Below are 20,316 nucleotides of genomic sequence, written 5' to 3'. Positions count from 1 at the left end.
CATACTTCTGGCACCATGGTGACTGCGATGGGGGCCCGTATACACCAATGGGATCAAAAACCAAAGTGGGCAAAGGATGCTGAAGAGACACACAGATAACCAACAGCCACCACGAGCGCACCTGAACAGCAGAGCCAGAGCAGGCCGACGCTCACCCCGCTGCCCAGCGTAGTCGTGAGGGTGGCTGCACAGTACCTCCCCGAAAGGTCAGCTATAAACAGTCCACCAAGCACAAAACAGCCCACCAGGAACAGAAGCGGCAGCCGGGGCTGGCCCACGGCCAGGGAAGCAGTGTCCCAGGGCCTGGGGTGGAGCCTGAGAGCAGGTGTCCCCTGGGGAGTCTCCTGGGCACTCGAGGGAAGCGTTGGACCCATGGCGCTCAGCTTGTCACCTCTTCGGCGAGTCGGGGAGACGCTGTCCATTGGGGTCTTCTCCTTTCTCTGTTGGAGACACATTTCCTAGTTAAGAAGAAGGGACCGAGCGAGACAGGGCATTTCCCGGCTGGCACAAGCCAGTTATTCTTCTAAGAGACGACTAGAGGGGCTGGGGGTGTGGCTCAAGTGGTAGTGCACTCGCCTGGCCTGCGTGGGGCACTGGGCTTGATCCTCAGCACCACGTAAGAATAAAATAAAGATAGGTGTCCAACTACAACTAAAAAAATATTTTTTTAAAAAAGAGACGAGTAGAAACATTTTAACGTTTCTAACATTTCAGGAAGGGCTTATGGTTTTGAAGAGAAAAGCGTAGTTGGATAGAGGGTACTTATCAGCCCACGCATCTTTTTCCTCCTCTGAGTAGCAAGCTCTGTCTACTTCAACACTTTCAAGATCAAATCATTTGGTGATACAATTATTCATCTCTCAGATCCCTCAAAGAGACAGGACAACAGACTTGGAGGACATTAGGCCAGTAACACACCAGACAAAGATGGGACTCACGGTCTCACTTGTGTGGAATCTACAAAAAAAGAAAAGCAAAAGCTTAGAGAAAGGCTGTGGTTCCCAGGGCAGCGTGGGGTGAGGGGAGGGAGCTGTGGACCGACAGACCCAGAGCCGCCCTTATGGGAAGGAAGAGCCGGCCAGGAGGAGGGTCCAGCACAGCACCACGCCTACTACCGCTACTGCCGTCTGACTGCCTGGTCCCACCTTGTGTTGGATGCAGGGAGCTATCCGAAGATTTAGGTGCCATTGCCACACACACAACAGGAAGGCGACCATGTGAGATGCTCATCCGCTTGAGTAGAGTAACCATTTCACTTGTATTTCAAAGCATCGATGCAGCCGGGGACCTAGCTCCTGGTGTAGCATGGACTTAGAATGCACCTGGCCCTGGGCTTGAATGCCAGCATCAAAAATAAAACAGAAAAAGAAAAAAAAAAGACTGTTAAAAAGCATATTATAAAAATATAATAAACTCACATTTAAAGGTGAAATGCCAAACCCTTTTCCTCTAAGCTGTGCACCATAATCACCTCTGTTCAGCATATATGAGGGTCCAAACCTGTGCAATAAGGCCGAAAATTTTTTTAAAAATGTAAAAAAGAGAAGAAAGGAAGGGAAAGAGGGAGGGAGGAGGGTGCTGGGAGGGAGGGAAGAAGGAAGAGAGAAGTGTAAGATGAAAAGTCATAAGCACTGATAAGAAAGAAAACTAGACTTACTCTCAGTCTCATTTTGTACATAAAATACATTTAAAATGCTAAAAATAAATTATTAGAAAGAACAAATCCAGAAGGACTTTTGGATATACAGTCCATGTAAAAATAATATAAAGTCAATGGCACATTGATTTATCAGCCACAAAGAGTATGAGTATGAACATTCTAAAGCGATAAGTGGCATCAAAAGTTCCCAAATACTAAGAATGATCTAGTAAACACCACAAGATCTCCATACAGAAAACTCTGTAACAAAGCTTAAAAAAAAAAAAAAAAATTAAAACCTGGCAACTCTCGGCCAAGAAATTTGACAATTCCATAAAATATTTCTTGAAAAGTAATTTAATAAAATAAAACCACAAAGGAGACTCCTATACCTGTGAAGTAAATTAAAATTTAAAACTTCCCAACAAAGAAAATTTTAGGCCCAGTGACTTCACTGGTGAATCTTTTCAGCACTTCAGAAAGCAATGACACCAAGTTCAGGAGAACTGAGAGGGAGGCGCGTCCCTTGGCCTGACTGTCCCCTGGCCTCACCTTCTTCCCACTCCCTGTGGGGCAGCTGGGTCTGCTGAGCAGAGCCCCCTGTGGACGTGCCCACCTGGTCTGCCCGTCTGGTCGCCAGCTGGGTTTGTCTGGCGCTGTTTGGATTGTTCCCGGGCACACGAGGTCTTTACGTGGACACACGTTTTCATTCTCCCAGGTAGGACGCTCCAGGCAGCATTGGTCATGTGGTGGACGCACCTTCACCTTTGTAAGAAACAGCCCAAATGCTCTCCCAAGCCGTGGGCACCTCGGGTGCCTCGCCCTCTGGTTTCCGCTCTTAATCTATATGTCACTCTCATTCTCTGACGGCTGACGATGCCCATTCGTGCGTCTTCTCGGTCAAATGTTTATTTTGATTTTTAGCTATTTTTAAACTGGCTCGTTCTCATTGATATAATGCAACACGTTCCTATGGGTGATATTCAGTGTTTTCTGAACACAAGTCCTACATGAGGTGTGTGTGTGTGCTGACATTTCCCCCAGTCTGTAGCTTGTCTTTATGGTGTCTTTCAATAAAGCCAAAAATTTTTTTAAAAATGTAAAAAAGAGAAGAAAGGAAGGGAGGGAGGGAGAAGGGTGATATAGAAGACAAGAGTAGAAGTTTGCAATTTTAATAAAGTCCCAATTATCACACTTTTTGTTTTAAAGTTTATTTTTTATGTCCTAAGAAAGCTTGGCAAACTCTAGCACATCAAAGTCCTTCTTTTAGAATGTTATGGTGTTAGTTTTTACCTCTAAGTCCATCATAAATATGAGTGAACTTTGTGTGTGATGCAAAGCCAGAGTCAGGCTCAGCCCATGCCCACGTGCCCTTTCCCAGCACCACTTACTGAAGGGCTACCCTTTCCCTATCAGGAGACTTTGACTTTTGTTGAAAATCAGTGGGCCACACAGGTGGGTCTTTCTGCACCCCTCACCAACTAAATTTAGGTGAGACAGCAAGGACCTAAGACAGCCAAGACAATCTTGAAGTAAAAACAAAAGTCAGAGAACTTAACCCTGTTAACCCTGTTGAGTAGAGTAACCATTTCACTTGTATTTCAAAGCATCGATGCAGCCGGGGACCTGGCTAAGTTAAGAGAACTTAACTCATTCTAGCAGCATAGAATGAGTTCACATATGGGCCAATGGAAAAAGAGGACCAAAAAGAACCATAAACACTCTAATATGTGGCCAGTCACGTGACTCACAGAAATATGTGCTGAGATTCACTGGGCTTGTGATGATCTCACCAATGGGAAAATAAACTAAACTTTATCCCAACCTCACATCGTATAAGTTGCTTCAGACAGATCGTAGAGCTAACTACGAATGGTAAAAGTAATGAAGTTCCTGGCACAAAGCCCAGGAGACTACCTTCCTCAATGTGCACAGAAAGAAATTTTGTGAACGGGATGCAGAAGACACTAACTAGAGTTCCCACCAGTGGATAAGCAAAAGCAAACCTCACAATGAGCTAAATGAGCAGAAGATCTGGATAGGAGCTTCCCCAAAGAGAATATTCTAACAGCCAGTAAGATTGTGACACGGTGGCCCACACGGTGTCCTCCAGGGAAACACAGGGACAAGCACGGTGCGAGGCCCACAGGGTTCCGCCAGGATGTGGAAGGTGAAATGGCTAGTGGTGGCGAGGCTGGTCTAAGGTGCAGAGCACCCTTGTCCTCTGTTAGCTAGAGGGCAAATCGTCATCAACAGAGATGAGTGACATCATGCTTATCTAACTAGACAGTACACAGCAATGATGGCAACTTAGGCACATCTGCAAGCAGTGATGTGGGTCAATCTCTTAAAAACCTGGCAAAGGAACTGGTCATAAAAGAGCATATACTTTAGGGTTCCATACACATGAGGCTCAAAAACAGGCCAGTGCTGTGCTAGAGAGCACAGTGGTTCCCTCTGCAGGGGAGGAGGAGATAGACGCAAGGTGGCTAGGCAGGTCAAGGGGGCTTCTGAGGTTCTGGAAAGTTCTAGAGCAAATTTTAAGATTAAAGTACAAATTGGTGAATACTAAAAGAACCAGAAAATTTTAGAGCCCGTAGGAACAATAGGTCCAGCATAGTTAAAGGTCTGGTTTGCACACGTGGAGATTGAGACACAGGTGGCCAGGACCGGTGGGACCCAGGAGAGAACCTGGCCTCTGACTGGCGCTCCCCTGTCCTTCCTCCAGGCTCTCACATATCCGTGCTCCTGAATGCTTCCCAGGCACAGATGCACACCCCGTGCAGGGCCCTGGAGGGCCTTCCAGACCAAACCCACCATGGAAGCAGGTAGGGCGTCCCGCCTGCAGCCAACACCCGCAGAGAGAAGGCTGAAGACCAATGATCGTGCAAACAGGATATTGGGTTGTGTCAGAAGACCAGAAAGGCTTGAGGTTTTTCTTCACCAGAAAAAGAGAGGCCTCCCCCTCTCCTCTCACTTTATCTGCTCGCGGCAGTGTGCAGGCGCTCTTGCACCACAGGCAGGAAGAGATGGCAGCGGGAGAGACTCAACTCTATGCTAAGGTCTCCAACAAGCTCAAGGGCCGCAGCACCCCCTCGCTCCTGGACCCCCTCCTGGCCATGGGCGTCCCAGCACACACCGCGTGAGTACTGTGGCTGCGGAACCCGGGAGCCCTGCTCTGGGCTGAGCCAACCCTCCTGCAGCCCCTGACACAGCTCTGGAGGGGCTTGTGGCACTGGCTTCCTGCTGAAGTGGCCGCCCTGCAGCGCAGGTGGTGTCTCGAGAGAAGGTCGTTCTCTGCTTTCTCTACACGAGATGATCTTGACCTTGAAAGACCAACTCTGCTGGCCGGCTCCTGGGGGACCCTGAAGTGTGTGCACCTTAGAAGCCATGTGTTGCTATGGCTGCCCCCATTTCTGGGGGTTTGGAGGATCTTGGGTCCTCTGTGAGCCTCTAATGCCAGGACCTGCTGAGAAACACCAGAGAGTTTCCAAACTGCGCAGGGAGACCATCCGTCCTCCAGGGAACGTCTCCTGGATGTCAGTAATGAAACCGAATGGCTAAGAAATCACAGAAACAGCACCAGTGCTGCCCTGTTACCAGGGAAGGGGTCCACATGGGGACACTTGAACCCTGGAGTCACCCTACTCAGAGGAAAGAAGTGATGCTGATAGTGGCTGCAGCTCTCATAGCTGACCCATGTCTCCCCTCAGGTCTTCTCCAGATTCTTATTCACAGGGAGAAATTGATCAGAAATATTCTAAGGTAACCTGGGGCTTGGGGAGGGGACAAGCTCTCTTTCACGGCATAGCAACACCCGACACACTGGGGCAATATCTTTGAAGTTAGGCCCCTTTGTCTCCCCCCACATTAGGGCTTTGTAGTCACCATGATACCTGCAACAAACCAGGGGTCTGTGAAATGGGGGTGGAGCAGGAGGCACCTGCTTGGCCAACATCAGGTAGCTCACACACAGCACCTGCTGCCCAGTGCTCCCTGTCCAGTTGCGGCTGTCAAGGACACCAGCACCCAGAGGGGTACCTGGCGGCAAGGCCAGGGCTTGAGCCAGCCCTCGATGCCCCTGGTGCCCACACTGTATTTACTGCCCAAGTGTGAACTCACTCTCAAAATCCCTCCTTGTTTTAACAATAAACACGTGTCGGAGCTCTTAAGCCAGATCACCCCAGAGGAAAGCTCTGCATCTCTGCATCCCCATCATAGGCTCTGCAGGTGGCCATGTCCCCACGGTGTGTACCAGAATAGCAGCAGCCCTGGGCAGCAGTGACCCAGGGTCCTCATGGAGCCCAGCTGGACCTGGACCACATGCTGAATTACTGCAGTGGCCACATCCATCCTGTTCTGTTCTGTTTGGTCCAGTTCAGCTAAATTCAACTGAACTCATCTCCCTCCGGGGTCACTGGCTGAACCAGGCACAGGAGGGCAGGGGGAGCTGTGATGGCCTCTGTGCTGCAGGGAGGGGATGGGGGCTGCGGACAGCCCGCCCAGGCAGCTCAGCAGGAGGTGCTGCCCCAGAAGGAGGTGCAGTGAGCCCAACCTTGAGGGATGTTGGGGTGTGCTGCGTCTGCCAGGGAAGCACGCATCCAAGCCGAGGGCCCAGGCCAGCAACTCCAGCATCCACAGTGTCCTTCAGGAGGGGCAGAGGTCAGGCCCCGAGGGCATGGCCTTTGTCGTCCAGGGCTAGAGGTAGGGAGCCCTGGAAGGAGAGTCGTGGAGGATCCGAGAAGGTTGGACTGTCAAAAGCCACTCGGCAGCCCGGTAAAGGACAGAGACCGGGGCCTCAGGAAGACAGGCGCAGGGATGCTGGGGCCGACCACACCTGCTCCTCTGACCCTTTTCCAAAGTGGACAGCGTGGCTCTGAGCGCACCTGTGTTTACTCCTCTATAGGCTAAAAGCATTGGCGGCCACTGGGAGGAGGACAGCAGAGGAGGCAGCCGAGTGGTGAGTGGGGCCGGATGTACAGAGGGTTTGGCTCAAAATGTCCTGTGGCCAGGGCCCCCTGGGCGGGAAGGGGCTGCTGGGGAAATGCTAAGTGGCCTCCCAGTTCACATCCCCAGCATAAGGGCACCCGAGAAGAGCACCCTTTAAAATAGAGGAAGACCTTCGAACAGAGATTGTGTCACCTAAAAATGTGGCTTAGGGCAGGGAGTCTGCCTCTGGGGCAGAGTGCATGCTGGGCCTGTGTGAGCCCTGGATTCCATCCCCAGCACAAAAACACTTTCTACCTCATCCAAACTTGACTGTCACAGAAAAAAAAAAAAAAAAATCATGAGATTTGTTGAATAAATAGGGAGGAGCCATTTCTGCTAATATAAAAGAGAGGTCCCACACTGTCGGGCTACCTGGAGGTGGGGGCAATTGACTGGGGTCCGGGAAGCCCCCTAAGGTGTGCCACCATACACCTGGAAGGGAGCCCTGGGCTCCATCAGCTGCTCCACACTCCAAGTGGGCCCCTGGGTGAGCCACCCACAGCCGTGGCCACAGGCCTGTTTTCTGCTCTGGAAACCTGGAGGGGGCTCCTTGGTCTCCGGAGCCTGAGTGGGCCTGATGCTGTGCTGCACCCGAGGTGGGAACCCTCCTTCTTGATCTGCAGTCGCCCCAGTGAAAAGCAACGATAAAAGCCAGGTCCCCTGAGCCGCAGCGCCCACCGAAGCACAGGATGGAGAGACTGACAGTGGGACCAGCATTCTCTGGGGAGCGCCCTCCTCCTCCTCCAAAACCCCAGAAGGGGAAAACAGGCAGCACCCCCACAGACAGGGAAACCCCAGAGCCCTCTGGGCTGGTCCAACCATAAAGCCAGGGACCAGAGTGGCACTGAACACCCAGCCCACGGCTGGGAGGGGCCTGGTCCATACCTGCCAGTTAAGCCCAGGCAATAGACCAGGAGACCCCAGGGAGGAACAGCGGATTCCTGGGGCTCAGCCAGGAATGCACCCGGCCTCTCCCTAGGAATCAGGAAAGCAGAAATTAAGATTCCATGAAAACAGAGGGTGTCAGGGTGTCAGGTGCTGTTGAGGGTGAGGGAAGAGGTCTTGTACCTGGCTCCTGGCTCTGTAGATGGTAGCTTGGGTGTCTGTCAACACTGGAAATGTGCACAGCTCTCACCAAACTTCACACTAAGCATGGCCCTAGAGACACACAAGGGCCTGGCGAGACATGCACAGAGGACTTTTTAAAAAGAAAACAATCAGATGTCCATTTGTATGGAAATGGACGAGTGTGATATCACACAGTACACAGGGACCATAACACGGCCGTTGGAGCCATACCGACAGACAGCCGGGGTGCAGACAGTGAGGGGTGCACGCACCGACACAGCCACCCTGCAAAACCAGTCCTCCGAGCAGAAAGCCCCAGTTGCACAGTGATTTAAACAGTAGCTTAGGATTTATGTAGACACAGCTGTGCTGTCTCTTCAGCTCTTGCTTAAATCCCCAGGAGGAAACAAAGCAGAGCCACCATCGGGGTTCACTCCAGAAAGGGAGGGAGGGGAGGGCGAGGCCAAGGGTCGTGGCCCCTCATTCATATATTCACATGAAGGAGAAACTATCTGCAAATAACTGAGGTCTTCCCAAGGATCTGTACACTGCTTTCTACACTAAGACTACATCACATGCACTGCCCTGAGTCACCAGAAATTCTCAAAGCCATAATTTCCAGGGAATACATGATAATCAGATTCCCCATCATTTACCCACTCTCCCCTGCTTTCCTGTTATAAATCAGTATTTCACATGGGAATTTTGCCCCATACTTTTTGCTTCTTCCCTGGCACAAATTTAAAGAAGTGCAGCTCAAGAGGCAGGCAATCCGAGGCTCTGCACTTGCGGAGAACCGCCGCACAGAGGTTGCGCAGATTCGCCCTGCGGCCTTGCTGCGCGATTGGCATGGCTGAGCACTGACTTTCACTCTCTGACAACCCTCTTTGTTAGTGTGGCCAACAGAGAAACGATTCTGTGTTGTTTGCATTTCCATTTTTATGATTCATGACGATGAACTCCTGTTTTGGGGTTGTGTGTCATATTTCTTTGTATTTAAAGTAACTCTCAGAACCAGAAGACATATAACAGCCATCTAAATGTGTCTGGTCTTACTTTTTGAGTGTGTGTGTGTGTGTGGCTTTGAATTTCACATTTAATTTGAAGTTTTTGAGAAAATGAAAACTGTGTTTTTCCACAAAATTTTAATACCACAGAGACAGATGCTCTGAGGTCATTTGAATGGCAGGCTCCATCTCGTCTTCTGTCAGCTTCACCTTCCCCCTCTGGTGACACTGAGGAGAGCCTGTGACCAGCCAGGCCTGAGCCCACAGGGTCCCCTCCGCGTGAGGCCCCTGCTGTGAGCGCTGTCCCTGCTGCTGCCTGCCCTTGGTGGGGACTGCTCCTCCGTCACGAAGCTGGGTAAATGTGGCCTGTTCTCTGCTGTAGGCTTCGCTGTCACGGCAATGACCCTGCCCTCGACGACCCCATCCCCCAGGAGTACGCCCTCTTCCTCTGTCCGACGGGGCCCCTGCTGGAGAGGCTGCAGGAGTTCTGGAGGGAGAGCAGGCGTCAGTGTGCCAAGAATCGAGCCCACGAGGTCTTCCCCCACGTGACGCTCTGCGACTTCTTCACGGTGAGCTGGCCGCGGTGCCCTGAGCCGCGTGACCGTGGCCGCAATGGCAGCCCTCTGGGGAAAGGGGGACAGGGGCTGGGACACGGCTGCTCTGTTTCAGTGGGGTGGTCCTGAAGGCAGTGTCCGTGGTTCCGCGTGTGGGACACCTGCTCTCCACCCGTCAGGGCCCCGTGCATGTTTCCTGGCTCTTTTCCAATTCTTCTCCCTCTCCCCAGGCAGAAGGAGGTGCTGCCCCCACGCCACCCCGTCTTTCTATCTGTAAATCTAGTGGCATTTTCGTGTCCTGTTAGGTGTGGGCTGCACCTTTCCAGGCTGAACCCCCCAGGGAAGGCCATGTACCCGGAGACCAGCACAGTGCCCAGGCCAGAGTCAGGGCTTCCTAAATATGTGGCAAATGGGCTAAGGAATGGGTGGTTGTCGACAAGCCACCAACGTCAAGCTTCCCCTGGCTCACAGCTCAGCCCTCTGACTTAGAAAAAGATACCAGGGAGGTGAGAGGGACCTGGGGGCTGCCAGAGAGAGAAGGAAGGCTGGGGAGAAACAGGGAGGGACAGGCAGCCACCTCCCCTGGTCACCACTTCCCCTGAGGAAGGGGAGATGGGCCCCTTGCTTCCCTGCAGGGGTACCTCCTGAAGCATGCCTCCAAAGCGTCTGCCAGGCATTCTGGTTTGCCAGAGCCTCTGGGGAGTCTCAGGACACAGAATTAAACCCAGGGCCAGCCAGCCCCATCCCCTCTGGGTGGGCTGAGCAGTGCCCCCCACCAGACTGCCTCAAAATTGGCTGGAACCCTCCAGAAACCGACTCACACAACCTGAGAAAACCTGGGGCGTGGAAAGGTGTTGGCAGGGGGTACAGCAGGGGAAGGGCAGAAGTGACCGGGAACTTCCCGCCTGGCCACCTGAAGGAGATTTCATTCCAAGGAAAGATTTTACCTGAAATACCTTTTTTAAAAACCCATGAGCACCAGGCATGGGCAAACCCACAGGCCAGATGCACAGGGATGCAGGCGGCCTCCCTCACGGCTTTGGACAGAACGGGGTCCCCTGCTGGTTGCAGCAGGATTCTTGTTAGGTGACGGTGGATGCTCCCTGGCAGGAGCTGAGGACACGGGTTCCCTGTCTGTCTCCCCCAGTGTGAAGACCAGAAGGTGGAGTGTCTGTACGAAGCTTTGAAGAGAGCCGGGGACAGGACCCTGAGGTCCTTCCCCACCTCGGTCCCGCTGGCTCTCCACTCGTCCATCAGCTACCTGGGCTTCTTCATCAACGACGGCCCCGCAGACGTCATCCGGGAATTTGCCATGGCGTTTGCCACGGAAGCATCCGTCTTGGCAGGTAGGAGGCCCGGCCTTGTGCACCGGGGCCTGGCTGGTGAGACTCCCGTCAGTGCTGGCCCTTCAGTGCCCTCTCCTGCAGAGGACAGCTGGTCCTTCCTCCCCCCAGGCAGCCTGTCAGCCACTGTCCTCAGGCCCAGGGCCTCCCCTGCTCTCCCTGCCCCTAGGTGGGTCTCATCAGCTGCATCGTTACGGGGAGACTGAGGCCACCAAGGGTAAAATGCCTGCCCAACATCACTGCCCTGGGTTGAGTAGTGTCCCCTGAAAAGCCATGTCCACCAGGAACCTCAGAATGTGACCTTATTTGGAAACGGGCTCCGTCAAGATGTAATTAGTTCAGACACGGTCACTCTGGATCAGGGTGGACTCTCAGCGCAACAAGCGGTGTCCTGACACCAAGAGAAGAAGACACCAAGAGATGTACAGAGCAGCCCTGTGACAACAGAGGCAGAGAAGGGCATGATGTGACCAGAGGCCGCAGGAGGCGAGCAGGACGTCCCTGGACCCTTCAGAGGGAGTGCAGCCCTGGCAGCTTCTGGACTCCAGAACTGCAAGAGGATGCATTTCTGTTGTCTTAAGCTGCCAGGTCTGTGGCGACCCCCAACAGCCCCCACAGGAAGCACACAGAGCTGACCAGTCCTAGTGCTCTGGCTCCGCACCACCAGGGGACCAGGCGGACAGAGCCGGCTGGAGCCTCACGACCATCTCCTGACCCTGAGCCAGCCCTGCCCTGCTCTCCACAGCCCAAGCTCTCAGCCTAACCCTGAGAGGGCTAGGAGGGGCCTCCCTTGCTGACGAGTGGCCAATTACGGTTCAGGAGTGTCCCTAGTCCTTCTCAGGGCAGTGTGGGAGGCTCACACCGGCCATCCCAGCAAGACACAGCCCCAGACCTGGGCCTCGGAGAGGAAAGACCAGGGCCCATTCATAAGCCTCGTGACTCGCTCTCGTGTCCTGATGACAGCAGGCTGGGTCTTTCCCAGGTCAGGCTGACTCACGTGGCAAGCCTCCCGCCCTGCGGCTGAAAACAGGTCAGAAGAGGAATTTCCCACCACCCACACTCGCCCGCTCGGCCACTCAGCTCGGCAGCTCGGGCTCAGAGGCCTTGTGCGCTGCTCAGGGAGCGCTGTGGCACGCAGGGCATGTCTGGGCCAGGCCAGGGCTCCCTGGAAGGCTCTGTGTCCTCTTAGGGGAACAACCAACCCTGTCTGATTGTAAGTGACCTTTGTGGCCGGTGGCCGCCACGTACTCTGGGCCCACGGAAGACTGAGCTGGTGGGCTAGCTTCCCAGCACCGCCCCAGGAGCCAGCTCTGTCCTCTGTCTGTCACTGCTGGAAACTGAGTTGGGACACCTCACCTGTCTAAGGTCACCGTGCCGCAAGGGCAGAGAGGCCTCGACTTGGCCCATCCAATAGCAAAGTCTGCGCCATCCCCACAGGGACCCCGACAGCTGCCCCAGAGTGTCCGACACTTTGTGGCCAAGCTGCCATAGGACACAGGCTGCTCCGGAAGGGGGCCTTGAGGGCAGAGGCCACCCAGAGAGGCCTGCGGCTCGACCACTCCCAGGGCTTCCTGTGTGGCTAAAGCAAGGGGAATGTCGAGACCCTGATGCTTCCCAGTTCTGCTTATCAAGTTTCTTCCTGAAGCTCTTCCCTGGAACAAAAAGCCCTTGAACTGCAGCTGTGGCCCAGAGTCTGCTGAGTCACCTGCACAACAAGAGCCCGAGCCAGTCCTGAGAGTTGAAATCCTTTGTTTGGGCAATCAGCCTGCAAACAGATGGCCTTGACCCCTCAGCCACCTCTCTGTACCTCCTCCTCTCCTTCCTTCTTGAAAATCCTACAGGTTTCCAACCCCCCCTCCCTACAACATAACTCAGATGCCACTGAGGGCCTGTCCCCGCCTTGCTGGGGGCGCACCAGCACAGAGATGGAGGGTGGGCAGAGGCGGGAGGCGCTCTGTGTAGAGGCGCTTCCTGGTCTTGGCACTTGGCGCTGGCTGCTTAGGTAACTGTCCTGCCCCGTGTTCCTGATTCCCCAGACTGCTCCGTGAAGGCTTGCACCAAGCAGCTGCATCTGACCCTGGCCCACAAGTTCTACCCCCACCACCAGAGGACGCTGGAGGAGCTGGCTAGAGCCATCCACCCCGGCCACAGCTGCCAGTGGACAGCAGCCCTGTACTCCCGGGACATGCGCTTTGTGCACTACCAGGTGAGACAACTGTGACCCAGGAGTGTGGCTGGACATGGCCCTCCCCACAGGAGACAAATGGACCAATGACCTCCTTCCCGACAGCACTTCCATGGGGAGCCCTTCCTAGAATGGGAGAGGACTGCTGTTCCTCCTCTGAAACTCTTGCCATTCAGAACCAACCTGTTAAGATGTGAGCTACAAATGTGCAAAAAAATCAAGACAAAATCCTGCATTGCTGACAGTATCTGGAAAGGACTGTTGTAAAAACGTACGAATGCAGGTTTTGCTTATCAGATCATTTCATGTAGTGATGGAGTGGAGCCTCATTCCAAGGCTTTCTCCTCTGTGAATTGATTGGTTTGGGAAGAAAGTGTGTGTCATTCCTTCCAGAGCCAGGGAATGAGCGTGATGTTGCTTCCCAGTGCAAACCCTTGTGGGAGTCCACCATGCTCCTGTCCTAGGAGAAGCTGTGAATGACAAGCAAGTGGATGATGAATAGATGGTTGATGGATAGATGGATGATGGATAGATGGATAATGGATGAGTGTATGGATGATGGATGGATGGATGATGGATAAATGGATGGATGATAGATGATGGATGATGGATAGGTGGATAATGGATGAGTGGATGGATGATAGATGGATGGATGATGGATAAATGGATAGATGATGGATGATAGATGAATGATGGATAGATAAAAGATGAATAAGTGGATGGATGATGCGATGGATAAATGGATGGATGGATAGATGATGGATGGATGATGGATAGATGGATAATGGATGAGGGGATGGATGATGGATGGATGATGGATAAATGGATAGATGGATAGATGATGGATGATGAATGGATGGATGGATGGATGATGGATGGATAGATGAAAGGATAGATGGGTGGATGGAAGGAAGAAGGCAACAAGCAAGCAAGCAAGCAAGGCAGAAAAGAAAAATTTTATTTCTAAATCTACTCAAAGAATTCTGCGCTGCTGTATTTTGCGATATTCTATGCTGGATGTCATTAGAGGCCTGATGGCATCTTGGAGACACAGAACACATCAGGGACCCAGAAAGCAAGATGTGGAATGTACCACTCCTCCTATTGCTGTTGCTTCCCAGTGCAAACCCTGGCGGGAAACACGAAACCACTTCCCTCCTTTCCAGACCCTGAAGGTCCTGTTCCAGTACAAGCCCCAGAACGTGGACGAGCTGATGCTCAGTCCTGGCGACTACATCTTTGTGGACCCCACTCAGCAGGAGGAAGCCAGCGAGGGTTGGGCCATCGGAACCTCCCAGCGAACGGGCTGCCGGGGCTTCCTGCCAGAGAACTATACGGAAAGAGCCTGCGAGTCCGACACTTGGGTCAAACATAGGTGAGTGCTGCCCCTAGCCAGGGCCCAAACCTCTCTCTGACCAGCCACTACCTGAATGGGGGACTCAGCAGCAATGTGCTTCCAGAACATTCCATCACTGGAAAAACTGCATTCCTGGTGCTGCACAATTATCCCTGCAGATACAGTGGCTATCCTCACAGATTCAGTTTCTGCAGATAGCATTCAGGAAATGTGGATTACTCCATATTACTTTCCCAAGATAATAATGTCCAAATTATTGCAAAATACTTCTTGCTTCTTATGAGTGTCAAAATTAGAGGACTTAGCTTTGGCTTATTTATTCTTTTGCTCAGTGTATATAACCTATATCATAAGGTGCATTAGTAGTTTTCTATTTCTCTGCAACAAACTGTCGCAAATTTAATGGCTAAAATGAAAGACTCTCATTTCTCAGAGTTTTCACGGGTCTGGATCAGAGTACAGTTTAACTGGGTCCTCTGCTTGGTATCTCATGTGGCTGAAACTGAGGTGTGGCCAGGGCCAGGATCCCATCCAAGTCAGGTGCCCTCCTAAGCTCAATGACTTGTTGGCAGAAGTCACTCCAGGAAGCTGGAGGGCTGCTGCAGGCTTGACCTCCTGCTCAGCTGGACATCTCTTAAGTGCAGTGTCCTTAGCCTCACCTGTCGAGGCTAAGGATTTTAGAAACAGCAGGTACTGATTTCTTTTTGTTTCTTGGTTCTTCAATTTGTCCCCCTCCTCACTGTTTTACAACAAGCAACAAGAAGAAGCCAGGTGATCACTTTAACACACAAACACCCCCATCTACAGAACCAACCCCATCCCTCATAAGTTCTGACCCCCGTGGATGATCCCATTGAACTTCTTGCCCTGCCTCATGGGGGCCCCTCCTCAGGTTCCTGCCCACAGTCTCACTCCTCATAGAGTTCTCCGCGGGGCACCTTTCACGGCCTGCTTCTGCGAGCCCTCCACTCACGGGGACACAGCAGTGGGCAACTCAGACCCTCCCAGCCTCTGCCCTGCTGCCCAGCCCCAAGTTGCCCCCACATTCTAGGTATTTGTTAGCATAGCCCCCCACCCAGTTCCTGATACCAAACTTAGAAAACGTTTATTGGAATAGAAGGACCGTGATTCTGTATTATTCATAGATTTGCTGTAAATACACATACATACATGTAGGTATACTGCATATGCATGTACAATATGAGATGCACACTACACCCAGGAGAAAAGATCACAGAGCTGGGAGGGCAAGGCCCACGTGTGACAGCCAGCAGCACCAGGGTGGGCCAGCAGTGGCAGTCACAGCTGCTCCGTGGAGTGTCTGTGTTTGAGGAAGGACTAAGCCTTTTTAAAGTGCCTTCCAACTGAGTAAGTGGGGCACAGGCGGGATAATGGCCCCTCCACCCACTTAAATCCAGCTGGTTAGGGTGCTCACCACATCTCCTCCCAGCAACTTGAGGGCGAGCATTTGATTGGACAATTGGGAAAGCTGTGTGTGATGCTCAAAATGATTGCCACCGCCCCAGGGACCTGCTGCAGCCAGACACGTGCTAGACAGGGAATTCTGGGACTTGGCTCAGTGTAGCCAGAGTGACACGCTGCGAAGCCTTGGCAAGGTGCTGAGGCCTGAAACCACCCTCCCAGGGGCTTTTCCCTGTCTTCCCCCAGGTGTCAGCTAGGAGAGTGGAGGAAGGCGCAGAAGAAGAGAGGAGGGGGAGAAAGAGGGGGAGGCCGCCTGTCCTCAAGGCAGGCGCATATGGGGGCGGAGTCAGGCGGTTTCGATGAGACTGGTAGAAGACCTAGAGTGGGTGGGCAGGGGAAAGGTCTAGAAAAGCCTTTTGTGTGGTCTGGGGCTTCCTGGCACTTTCAGAACTGAGAGGCTGGGGAAGGGCCTAGGAAAGCACCCAGGTGCCCATCCCTTGCCTCCAGGAGGTCGCCCTGAAGGATTGCACTATTTCATTCTCTTCCTTAATCCTCTCCTAAAACTCCCCACAGCCTCTCCTGGGTTTCCATGCCAATGAGGAAACCACTGGATTGAGCACAGTTGTGTTCACAGTCGACTCAGTCCACAGCTTTTCAGATCCATGCGAGGCACTTTCCATGGACAAATTTTATCTAGCCTCAACACACCCAGGGAACTTCTTCTGTACCTCTTCCCACGGAGGTTCATTCCAAGTCAGAGCTATGAAAACTGCCATTCTGCCTGAGAAGCTGTTGGAAGTACTTTAAAGAGAACCTATGCATCCCTAACAGAACTCTAAGAAACCCTGGGGCTGAGGAGGCCCGGCTCAGCAGTAGAGTGCTCACCCTGTCCGCGTGAGACCTGCATTCCAGCCCTAGAGCTAGAAAGAAAGAACAGGGGAGGGAGGCACCCTGAGAGAGCTGGGCTTCAAGTTTTCCGGCCTCCAGGTGGAGGGGGACACTCCCTCAACAACCATCACAGCAAACGGTCACAGACACACACGGACGGGCGGGTGCAGAGAGCACCCTCCGCTAGTGTAGACATCCATGGGTCTGGGGGCCACCTCGGAGCTGCCAGATGCTGGTCCATGGGGACCTTAGCAATGACCCAGTACAAACCCCTGCCCTGCATGACAGCCAAGGTGACAGACAAGGCAGCAGGCCAGAAATGCTGCAGCATTGAGAAAGTCTCGTCTCCGCTCCAACCGACTGGTCCAGTGGGCCACCGACAGAATCGCAGGAGCAGAGATGCTCTCGCCCTCACAGGCCGTCTAGACTCCAGGAGCCTGGCCTGCCCTGAGGCCCACGCCCTTCACCACCTGCCCAGGAGAGCTCATTGCCAACCGGAGCCACCAGGCAATCAGCAATGACCCAGCAAAGACTGCAGAAGGTGAGCTCGTGGGTGTCACGTTTTCCACATCACAACTGATGTATCAGGGACCTGTCACCCATGTAACCAGTCTAGCTTTTATGCCTGAGTTTCTCTTAGGAAAAATTACAATGTCAAAAATTGCAATGAAAGGGAAGAGAAGCCAGCTCTGGGCTGGGTGCTCTGGGGTGTCTGACGGGCCTGTCATTCAAGCTCCCCACCCCCACTCAGGGAGCCATGAGACACCTGGCAAATGTGACATGTGACATGGGCCCTGGTGCCAGAGAACTAGCCGGCTGAGTCTTTCTAGACAGCTGAAAGTCCTTATTAAACTCGTAAGGCTTTTTCAATCAAATACAGGCCTTGGGTGTCGGCACATGTCACAGATGTCTTAAGCAGTGGGAAATTGGTTCCATGCTGTGTCTGAAGGCTGGCTCGCCTGTGGGCAGGTGGACGGTGGTAACTCTATGTGTGTCAGCCTCGGGACCTACACTGGGCACGCGTGATACAAGCAGCAAGAACTGCAGCTCTCCAGACCCTTCAAGTTTGCAGCCGTGATGCTCACACTTGGCAGCTAATACAGAGTCACCCTGCACCTGTGTGGCCACCCAGCCCTTACACAGGGCGGTCCTGGGCTTCCTTGACTGGCAACCACAAAGTCACACTCTGATATCCACCCACTGCTTTGGAGAAGGTGAGAAGCTGTGTGCAAGTCCATCATGATGGGGACCACTCCTGACCACAGCAGTTTCCAGCCATCTGGGCAGGAGGATGGGGATCAGAGAGGCCTGCGTGAGGATCCAGCTCAGGGGGATCCGTTGAGACCTGCCAGCCAAGATGAAAGCATTTCCAACATCCAAGACAGAGGCATCCAAGAGATTTTTCAAAAACCACAGAATGAATTGAGGGCAGGTAGTTCAGACTGAAAAATGCAGTTGTCCTGGGGTGAGTGTTGTCCCCCTAAATTCATCTGTTGGAGTCCTGACCCCCAGAACCTCAGATATGACCTTATTTGGAGACAGGGACTTTCCAGAGGTGATAAAGTTAAAACAAGGCTGTTCGGGTGGCCCTAATCCAACAGGACTGTGTCCTTAGAAGCAGAAGAGATCAGGACACAGACACAGAAGGACGGCCCCGTGAGGACACAGGGGAAGACTGGAGCTATGGAGTGCAGATACATCTATTTCCCTGTGTAAGTCAACCACTGAGTGACTCATGAGTTAGAGAAAAACGGAAATGTCACAAAGCTGGGCCCTTCCGTCCCCTCCCATCACCATCACCCCCACCATCATCTTGAGTGCATTTCATCTGAAAGACGGCAGAGAAGTTCAATTTTCTCTCCAACTGTAAACTTCACAGATGTCACTTGTAGATAAGGAGGCTTCATTGTTGGCATAGTGAGCCGCAAGGGGGTGTGGGTGCCCCAGCCTTGCCCTCAGGAAGAGAACCCTGCCCGCGTTTCCTGTCTGATGTGAGACCTTTTGCAGAGGGAGCTGTCCATGGCTCCAACACAAGGCCTACTCTTGGTCACTGGCCATCAGCTGACGTCTGCTGGTGTCTGACAGTATGAGCTCATGGGAACCAGGTCCATCCGTTTGGCATGGCCTCCTCCTGTAGAATGTGTAGATCCAGACAGTACCAGCCACAGTGACGTGGGCAGGGGAGCAGAACTTGAAGCAAACAAGAAACGCGGGAACTGACTCAAAACACCCTGTGGGCAGGGAGCATTGCAGGGCTGGGTCCTGGGGCCCCACCTGAGCCATGGCTGAGACGCAGGACACGTGACACCTGCCCACTTCAGCCCTGGACAGGTCTCAGCACGGAAGCCTGGTGAGCCATTGCTGGGTTTATGGGATCTGGGGACCTGAGCATCTGTGCGGGAAAGTGGACATCCACTCCCAGGCTGAACAAGCCAAGCACATGCATCCGTGGCTGAGGAAGTGGAGGCAGCAACGTGCCAGCTCCTCCCGTCATTTCCAGGTTTGATGAAGTTCAGGCAAAACCGTCACGGGTCACTTTGTGGAAACTCTCTGAGGGAATGGAAAGGTTCTGCTAGGAGAATGACCGGAGCAGTTGAGAAGACCTTGAGAACCAGCATCCTGGCTTCGGGGAGGTAAAACACAGGAGCACTCCCACACCCTGGAGGTTGGCGTCTGAGGATGGACACCCCAGAAGTCAGGAAGCAGTGGGTGCTTCACACTCTCATCCCATCTCACAGTCCACCCCTGGCAGAGTCTGGGATGTAGAAGGCAGTCGAAGTTCATGTACTTCTGATTCCTGAGCTGGGAGAACTTGGGAAGCCCAGAGGCAGCAGGAGAGGTCCCGACAGACACGTCTTTCTCCAGAGTCCACAGCAAACTGGGTTCCGGTGCCTGAACCTGAGCTCTCTCCTGTCCCCACGCACTCTGCTCAGTCACTCTGGCCTCTGCTGTGCCCCACGCCCTCCAGGGGAGCAGGGTCCCCTCTCCCTGGCCCCTGGCCCACACCTGCATGCCCTGCAGTCTCCTCCCTCTCCGTTTCCCATGTCACCTGCAGCACCCAGGGGCTCTGTGGGACACAGGGTACCCGGCAGCTGCCCCCACCTGGCCACCCCTGGTTTATCTTACCCCATGATGCTCATCACCTTCTAATCAACCATGAGCTTTCCTTTTCCCAAAAATGTGGATCGGATCATGAAAGATAAAAATTGGCTGGATGAGGAAAATGGGGTGAGATTCCGTGATCAACTGAGCCAGCAAATTATATTTTATCTTCTTTTTCAATTTGTTATATTTTCTAATAATAACGAGGAACAAAACATCCTGAGTCCTTCTGCTGGAATAGGAAGCCAGCGGAGCTGGGGTTGGCGGAAAGCGAGGACACACATGGGCGGAGGTACTGGTGGGGAAGGGCTTTTCACACCCAGCGCAGCCCTGAGAAGGGCACAGAGACTCTGTTGGAGAGACGCTGAGTAGCCCCCGACAGAGGCTGTGGATTCCTTTTAGAGATCTCTGCATTTGTAAGATGGCCTCCCTGGGGAGAGGACCTTCTGCTGCTCTGAGGAGGATTCCTGGGACTGGGCTCTCTCTCCTGCTCTCTTCTTCCAGCCACTGCCGGTTCCCTGCAGACGCACCTGCTTTGCATTCCACCCTTGCCTGAATGCCAAAGCCAGAGTTCTCACCTCCCCTGGCAGCTGGGGTCCCTCCCCAGCCTCCCCAGAGCTCCCCCACGCCTGTCCACCCTAGGGCACTTTTCTTGATTCAATGGACGTGAGTCAACTTCCTCTTTACCTGCAACTTCTCTCTCTCTCTCTCTATTGAAATGCACCCCTTCTTTCCCATGTTTCCATAGCTCTCAAGGCACCT

At 53.1% G+C, this 20,316-nt stretch overlaps 1 protein-coding gene across 1 annotated transcript in view; it reads left to right on the top strand.

The window, feature by feature from the left end:
• Nucleotides 1-4,668: 4,668 nt before the first annotated feature.
• The window catches only part of Ubash3a (ubiquitin associated and SH3 domain containing A), a 30,775-nt gene continuing 15,127 nt past the window's right edge, over nucleotides 4,669-20,316 (top strand). The window contains exons 1-6 of the mRNA XM_076868586.2: nucleotides 4,669-4,781; nucleotides 6,546-6,599; nucleotides 9,086-9,272; nucleotides 10,405-10,603; nucleotides 12,637-12,806; nucleotides 13,952-14,160. Coding sequence (XP_076724701.2) covers nucleotides 4,669-4,781; nucleotides 6,546-6,599; nucleotides 9,086-9,272; nucleotides 10,405-10,603; nucleotides 12,637-12,806; nucleotides 13,952-14,160 — 932 coding nt within the window. The remainder of the gene's footprint in view (nucleotides 4,782-6,545; nucleotides 6,600-9,085; nucleotides 9,273-10,404; nucleotides 10,604-12,636; nucleotides 12,807-13,951; nucleotides 14,161-20,316) is intronic.

The sequence above is a fragment of the Callospermophilus lateralis genome, chromosome 10 (genome assembly GCF_048772815.1).
Source record: "Callospermophilus lateralis isolate mCalLat2 chromosome 10, mCalLat2.hap1, whole genome shotgun sequence".
NCBI lineage: Eukaryota > Metazoa > Chordata > Mammalia > Rodentia > Sciuridae > Callospermophilus > Callospermophilus lateralis.
Note: the sequence above shows the minus strand (reverse complement) of the source record. Positions and strands in the feature narration are given on the sequence as shown.